Source organism: Nematolebias whitei, chromosome 8 (genome assembly GCF_014905685.2).
Source record: "Nematolebias whitei isolate Nwh7 chromosome 8, NemWhi1, whole genome shotgun sequence".
Lineage (NCBI taxonomy): Eukaryota > Metazoa > Chordata > Actinopteri > Cyprinodontiformes > Rivulidae > Nematolebias > Nematolebias whitei.
Genome location: NC_056505.1, coordinates 31,907,592 through 31,915,668, shown reverse-complemented (window position 1 = coordinate 31,915,668; position 8,077 = coordinate 31,907,592). Strand labels below are relative to the sequence as shown.

At 42.1% G+C, this 8,077-nt stretch overlaps 1 protein-coding gene across 1 annotated transcript in view; it reads right to left on the bottom strand.

The window, feature by feature from the left end:
- Positions 1-808: 808 nt before the first annotated feature.
- Positions 809-8,077, bottom strand: part of dock5 (dedicator of cytokinesis 5) — a 61,155-nt gene continuing 53,886 nt past the window's right edge. The window contains exons 45-51 of the mRNA XM_037680705.1: positions 4,842-4,925; positions 4,615-4,752; positions 4,217-4,383; positions 3,964-4,087; positions 2,394-2,553; positions 2,057-2,175; positions 809-1,922 (exon numbers count right to left, since the gene is read on the bottom strand). Coding sequence (XP_037536633.1) covers positions 1,839-1,922; positions 2,057-2,175; positions 2,394-2,553; positions 3,964-4,087; positions 4,217-4,383; positions 4,615-4,752; positions 4,842-4,925 — 876 coding nt within the window. The 3' untranslated portion in view covers positions 809-1,838. The remainder of the gene's footprint in view (positions 1,923-2,056; positions 2,176-2,393; positions 2,554-3,963; positions 4,088-4,216; positions 4,384-4,614; positions 4,753-4,841; positions 4,926-8,077) is intronic.

Here is an 8,077-nt window from a genome sequence, read left to right as displayed (position 1 = left end):
AACAGACCGTCTCCAAGCCCAAATAGCAGCTCTAGCATTTACAGTGATGCTCGGGGTCAAATCCTGCAGGAACTTCATGATACTCCTACTGAATTAACCATGCATTTAAAACTGACAGCAAAGTAAAGATTTAAATATTAGCGTTTGCATGAACTGTTATAACATTTGGGAGAATGAAGCCGTTTCCAGACGGCAGCAATGGGTTCATTTCACAGCAGACAATTTGTCTTGAAGGGCTGCATTCCACTTCTGCAGCGATGCATGCTGGTTGTTCTGTAACAAGGGTTTACAAGCCGAGCTTCTTCTAAATGGAATGCAGCCATCCTTAATAAGTTTTCAGCCTCTCTATGCTTTAGAGTCAAAATGTTTGCCATGAAATAGACCGATCCACTTCGGTCTTGGCTACATTCAGATTCAGATTCATTAGCGAATCTGTCCTGTTGCACATAAACTATATTTTTCTAAACTGAGGTTGTTTAAAGACCTAAAACAGGTAAGATAACAATTGTTCATTAGTCCAACAAATTGAAATCAGGTCCTCTGGACTGTTTCTTTTTATCGAGACGTTTCATCTTTCAGCCAAAGGACTTCATCAGTCTGAGGAGCCGCAACAAATTTAGTACCACAAGCAGCACACTCACATAGTGAACCAACCAGTTTGCTGGTGATAAGATGGTTTCTGGAGTCCGCCCTCTCCGCCGTCGACTCCTCTGAGGCAGCCATGGCCAAAGTGGTTCAAAACATCAAAGTTCATGAACTTTGATAAATTGTTCATTAGCTTTCCAGAGAACTTTACTTCATAATGTCCAGATTACTACTACTTGGTCAGGAGCAGTCCCTTTTCTAACAATAATCCTTGTTAAATAAGAACACAGCTTTTAAACTTCACACCCATTAATCCAACAGGATGCGACGCGTTAACTAAGGACTACAGATAAACTGATTTTGTTACCCTGGTAAAGAGCTCGGCCCCTCGTTTCCTGCTGTATACTGGCTCCAGATCTATATTTAATGAACCGACTTGACAACCCTTTCAAATATCTTTCACCCAGAGGACGAACGCCTCGACGGAAAACAGTTCTTCCACTTGACACCTCCCTCAGTATGCGTATTTTGGAAGCATCAGGTACAGCTGAGTTCAGTTCCAAGGATAAAACAAATGCAGAATCTGCACCACATTCAATAATGCCATCCAGTGTCTCTGAAACCTTGTGGTTTTGGTAAGTTGCTGTGCTCACAATACAAGAAAACACAAAAGAACTACACATCCAACAAACAGTCTTTTACACACTGTGTTCCCTGCTCTTAAGTTTGATGTTCATCTAATGCAGCTTTTTTCCCTGATCATATATGGAATGCCGTTGAACAGCCAGAGGGAGAATGATTCATCCAGTGTCACTCCATACAAATATAAAAATAAAATACAACGTTGTACCATTATTCATTCCTTTTCCCTGCACTGATTTAAAAAAATACACCATAGTGACTTATATTTACAAAACATCTATTTCATTACCTTAATAAACTGAATCTAAGACTGTGCCTAAAATCTCCCCAGAGTCGTACATCCTTTCCTGCCAGCCTGCATCCATTCTTCCTGTCAGCTCCAGACCAAAGTAATGGTTCAAACGTAGGAACAGACGACTGTTTGGAAATGTGACCTGAAAGAGAGGAATTACTGCTGCAGAAGCTCCTCCCCACGGTCCTTCGGTTTGCCGCCTTGCTGCAGCGTTTCCACGGTGTCACAAAAGAAACAGTGCTTTCATCGCACTCAAATCAGAGAATTAGTGAAAGTTGGAGGCCTGTGCGTAGGTGGAGCCTTACTGAGGGGGGTGCTCTTATGAGGGGAACATTGACTTTCGAGTCTTTGGAGGCGGTGGAGGAGGCTTGCTCTCGATTTTCATTGGTAACGGAGGAATAAACTGTTGGGGGAAAAAAAACACCAAGAGAGTTTGTGTTAAGACTTAAAATAAAAATAAAAACAGAATATTTTAACGTTTACTCGTCATAAAATATGCATTAGGGAGGGGTTGTTATTTTCTCCGAGCAGATGTACCTCTGAAGACAAACCAGGGTTGTCAATCTCGTGCGGATGCTTCTTCGGAGGCATGGGTGGGGGGGTCCCTGGGGTGTCAATAGTATTGGCATCGTTGTCACTGAGGAGTGATGAATAACCTAGTGCCGAAGAGAAGGAATAAAAGCGTTTCAGACCACATGCGACTGCGAGTATGTGTGACCTGATTAGGTCTGCAGACCAGAATGTGCTTACACAAAGAGTGTCTGCAAGAAATTCTTCCTTTTATGTGTGAAACGTCTAGTTTTAAGAGGAAAAATATATAAAATGCTGGTATGTGCTGCGGTGCTTGTCAGAAGACGAGTTCTTTGCTACGTACTGGAACTGCGGTGTGTGTGAGGAGTGCTTGGAGAGGCAGGGAGAGGGCTGAGTGGGTTAGACAGGATCAGCTGTGATGAACCACCCTGGAACAGGGACAGTGTGAGCCGTCGGTCTCCCAGTTGCAAACTTTTGGGTCTCTGCTGTTTATCTGAGGAATTCTGAGGGACAAAGAACAGAATAAACCACAACTTGCAAGGAGATCAAAATGGCTCACTTTTTTTTCTTACAATTAATTACCGTAGTCTTAATGGGAGTTAGTAGGAAAAATCATATGTCTCCAGTTTCAGCTTCTTTCCATTGGTTCCCTGTCAAATCCAGAATTGAATTCAAAATCCTACGTCTAACCTACAAAGCTCTCAACAACCTAGCTCCATCTTATATTACAGATCTTATTGTTCCATATTTTCCTAACAGAGCACTTCACTCGCAGACTGCAGGCTTACTTGTGGTCCCTAGAGTTTCCAAAAGCAGAATGGGAGGAAGATCTTTCAGTTATCAGGCTCCTCTCTTGTTGAACCAACTTCCAGTTTCTGTCCATGAGGCTGACACATTGTCCAGTTTTAAGACTGGGCTTAAGACTTTCCTTTTTCATAAATCTATAGTTAGAGTTGGCTTGGGTTTCCTGAGCTATCCCTTAGTTATGCTGCATTTTTTTCACTCTGCTACTGTCTTTACTTACTCTGCTCAACCTGTTTTGTATTTGTAATTATTTTTTCTATACTTGACGTGTGATTTTGTCTTTCAGGAACACCTGCACCTACATCTGGACCTGCCATTCTGTGTTCTTTTGTCTCTCCTTCCTGTCCTCTCAAACCAGCCGGTCAAAGCAGATGGACGCCTGTCCTGAACATGGTTCTGCTGGAGGTTTCTTTCTTTAAAAGCGAGTTTTTCCTTTCTGCTGTTGCCATTGTGATTGCTCAGAATGGGAGACTGTGACAAACTGAAGATTCAACTTGTCTGCTGCTTCCTTAGATAGAAAACTTTACTAATTGGCTTTTTTATATATGTGAATGTTCCTGTAAAGTGCCCTGAGACAACTTTGTTGTGAATTGGCGCTATATAAATAAACTGAATTGAACTGAATTAAAAGGGCAGCATGGCGGCGCAACTGGTAGAGCTGCTGCCTCTCAACAAGCAGGTCCCTGGTTCAAATCCCGGTCTGAAGGCCTTTCTGGGTGGAGTTTGCATGTTCTCTCCGTGCATGCGTGGGTTCTCTCTGGGTACTCTGGTTTCCTCCCACAGATCAAACACATGCATGTTAGGCTGATTAGTAACTCTAAATTGTGCCTAGGTGTGAGTGAGAGAGTGAATGGTTGTTTGTCTCTATGTGTCCCTGTGATGGACTTGCAACCTGTCCAAGGTGTACCCTGCCCCACAGTGACTGCTGGACATGGGCACTGGCGACTCCCGTGACCCAAAATGGAAGAAGCGGGTAAAAGATAACGGACGAATGGATGGATGGAACTGAATCAATTAAAAAAACATCAGCTTGGGTTTTAAACAGTGTATCTGAAAAAAGCAGATTACGTACTCTACCTATGAAACAGCTGCTGCATAGTAGGCCATACCTCATCTGTATCCAACTTCCTCTCCAATAGGACTTGTGACTTGCTCACACTCCACTCCTTCCTGTTCTTTTTAGCAATTCTGTTGTCTTCCTCGGAGCGGGACAGAACAGAAGCCCTGCGATCACTAGGACAAGACAACAAGGAAGAATCTGTGAGTGACCCGTGGCAGAGAAACGGAAGACAAGACAAACAAGACAAACTGCTGTTTGGAACAAACAATGCTTGGAAATGAGAGGAGGACACAGAGACTAACTCTTGGGAGGTAACATGTCCGTCTGAGGATGCGGAGCCACTGGAGAGGCCTGAAGAGGCGCTTGACAGGGTGGATGCTGTGGACATGCGACGCAGGGTGGAAGACAGGATGTAGGGCATCACAACAGAGCCCACGCGACTCTTCTTCTTCTCCGTCAGAGAACAGGGCTGGGACACACAAATGGGATTAAGCATCATCGGGGGATCTTGGCAGGGAAGATGCAGAGTGACAGGCAAAGCGCAGGTTGCAAAAGCCCGGCTAAAGGAAGATTTATGGTCCTGCACTAATATAATGTACACTCTGCTTTGAATGAGAAGTACTTGATAGAAAGGCAAGAGGGCCAATAGCTGGACTTGGCACCCTCTTGCATTAAATTGAGTTTGCAGCTGGCAACGCACCAGAGTTATGACACCATAAAGAGACTCCACTTTCTCTCGAAGGTCTTGGAAGCAAGTGACCAAACGATTGTGCAAAGGCTTCAGCTGCTCTGTCGCTTTCTCCCCATGGATTCGAATGCCCTCCTCCAGCAAAGGGATCTATTGGGGGGTGGAGGAGACGCATAAGTCAAGCTAACACCTTGGAAAATGGGCTTTTCTTCAGAATCAGTGACAGTGAAAGAGTTTACCTGCAGGGCGATGAGATGTTTAAGGGCCTCGATGCGTTCGTGGTCACCTGGGTGCTCCTGGATGTAGGTGTCTGTGAAGAATGCCTGCAGTGGAGGGAGGAGAACTGGGTGACATCTGGGCTGCAAGCATTTTAAGCCGACAGATTAGAAACAGAGCTGTAAGCATCAGCGACTTCATCAGACGAGCACAGTTTCACAAAAAGGCCACACACACACACGACTCTGAAGTTCCTAACAGAGAAAAAGTCTGAATTTATCATCGCCTGCCTTCACCTTTAGGATACAGGGAGAAAAGTTTTCCCCTGTTTGTGTATGTGCATTTGTGCGTCTGTTTGTATACAAGATCTCTTGTGAACCACTAAAAACCACTGAACCACTGAACATTTTATGCAACTCGCAGAAAATAAATGTTGGATGTAAATCTACAACTGACCACCTTCTGAAATCAACGTGATTCAAGATGGCCACTTCAGCCTGTTGACCCTAAACAACACAAACACAGCTGTAACTCAGTTAATTGTACAAATGTTGACTTTAAATGTGGTGTGGTAGTAGCTGGAACTGATCCCCAACACAAAGACTGAGCACATCGCAAAAGATTTTTGTTTAAATTGTTTCCTTTTGGACTTAACTCTGTTAGCAAATATCAAGATATTACTGGACAGATTAATAATATTTTTTTTTTAAATCAGGAAATGATGACTGGATAAGCAATTACATCTAATTAGCTTACCCAATGCAAGGCAAGATGGCCGCCACAACCAAATAAATTTAAAAACACACAAAAAATGGATTTTCGTTCTGTCAGTTATAGAGCTGTGCTAAAATTTGGTGTGTGGCTGTAACACAGTCACAACACATGCTCTGCGTGCAACTCCTTACATGAGATTTTACCTAAAACATCAATCCTGTTTGTCTGTTAGTAAAATATCTCCTGAACCACTGGATAGATTTTAAGGACTTTCATTAAGTAATCATTAAATGAACTAATACGTTTCTGGATTCAATACATTTTAAGATGGCTGCCACAGCTAATCAACTTTAGCCAACACAAAAATAGCTAAAATTCAGGCAGTTTACTGATAATGAAGCGATGTGGAAGTAGCTGAGAGTCTTCATCGACACACTGTGTGAGATCCCACAATATTAGAGAAGATTTCACATTGTTATGTTCAAGGTTCTACTAGAACAGCTAAAACTCTCATTTCTACATAAGAACTTGTTTTAAAACTCTGGAATGAAAGGCGGTGGGTGAGAAATGTGGTCCTTCATAGAATATTAGGTCTTTAATTAGTGCAGATTTCCATGTTTGATGATTATGTGACATTATGTGCTCAGCAAGATTCAGTAAACACCTAGGATTTCTGAAAAGCTAAGCTATGCCTGCTGCATGTTAACAGATACACTGTGAAATTGTTTTTTTGAGCTCCCCTCTTCTCTTGCGTGATATATTTAATGAATATTTTTTTAGCATGGCCGTCGTCACGTCTGAGCCTCTGGAGCTGCAGCCCCAAAGGTTTTCTGAACAGCTCAGAATCCTAATAATATAAAAAAAATATTAAAAACAGATCTACTGAAACATGCATCTAACCCTGTTAAATAATACAAAATATGGTGTTTGATCAAAAAAACAGGCAATCCAATTTTCTGTTCATCTCTATTTCATACAAGCAGCCTCATCTTCATGCTGAATAACGCTGTCAATTCCTGGCATGGATATATTTGTGCTCTGCAGCAGAGAGAGGGGAAGATCAAGCCCACTGGACTGAAATCGGTGGCTCAGAGGGGGAGCTCCGTTGTGTCACTGATAATAAAATGATTCTTTTAAGGAAGAAGGTGAAGCTGAAGGAGTTGAGGGAGATGCGGCAGCTAAGAGGTGCTGCTTCGTTTACAAATTCAAACTGGTCAAGAGGAGGAATCTTTCTCCAACCAGGCTGGATCAGAAACCCTGAAACTGCACATCATTTTGAAAACCAGAGACTTCTAAGGCAGGTTTTTATGAATAAATCAAGCTTGTCATTACAGACAGGGTGTTCGGACTTCTAAAGGGGAAATTATGTTAAGAGCAGATGATTAGGAAATAGTAAGTGGATGACTTTAAAACCGAAAAAATAGCTCCTAATAAAGTCAACCTACATTAATAACATTACAGTAGTCCCTCGCTACTTCACGGTTCGACTTTCACAGACTCGCTCTTTTGCAGTTTTTCAAAGTAAGATTGGACATGACACACAATGGGATGATTGATGGATGAGCCGCACGATCGGCATGGATTTTTTATTTAAAATAAATTATTTTAAATTATTTAGCACCTGCTGCACCTTCGTGCAGCCCACATGTGCAGGGAGAAGCTTCCTCCTGCAGCATGTCATGATCTCCACTCTGCAACTGAGAAGTGGGCGTGGTCAAAAGCACTGGTAGATGGCAGAGAGAGCGAAGATCATGACAATCTGTGCTCTTTTATAGCATTGAGTTTAGAAACATTGTGTGGGAAGGGTTTAAAATGCCTTACATATAATATATACCATATTTTCCGTAGTACACGTCGCACTGCCATATAAGTCACATCAGTCTAAATATGTCTAATAAAGTGCAAAAGTCCATAAATACGTCGCATCTATTATGCGTCACCGCTGACAACCAAGAAATGCGGGCAGGTGTTGTGCCAAAAATCGATTGGCTGACAAATGGTGGCCACGGGAGCATGCATGGGAGGACTTTAACAAGAATTTAACAAGATTAACACTTAAAGACAATTATTTGTTTGCTCGAAATTATAGCAAAGGTGTGTCTCAGTCTAACTTTTCCTTAATAAATACACTTTGAAGGTCAAATAAGCTGCATTTCAAAAGTTGATTCACGGCTGTGGGAATGCACAGAGGAACGACTCGCTGTGCATTTCTTCAAAATTTAACAAGATAAGCACCTAAAACAATTATTTGTTAGCTCGACTTTATAGTAAAGGTGTGTCTCAGTTGAACTTTTACTTAATAAATGCACTTTAATGGTCAAATCAGCTTAATTTCGACAGGGCAGCGCAGCGAGATAAAGCGGATTTGACAGTTGGTCCAGGCAAACTGGATGAAGGTTGCAGGCTATGGCAAGCCGATTGTGTTGTTAATAGCCACTTTTACCTATTACATGACACAACGGCATGCTATAAATGGTAGTGTTCAATATTTTCAGTCAGAATGAATGAAAACGGTCATATCTCAGCCAAAATTTGGTTTATAAAT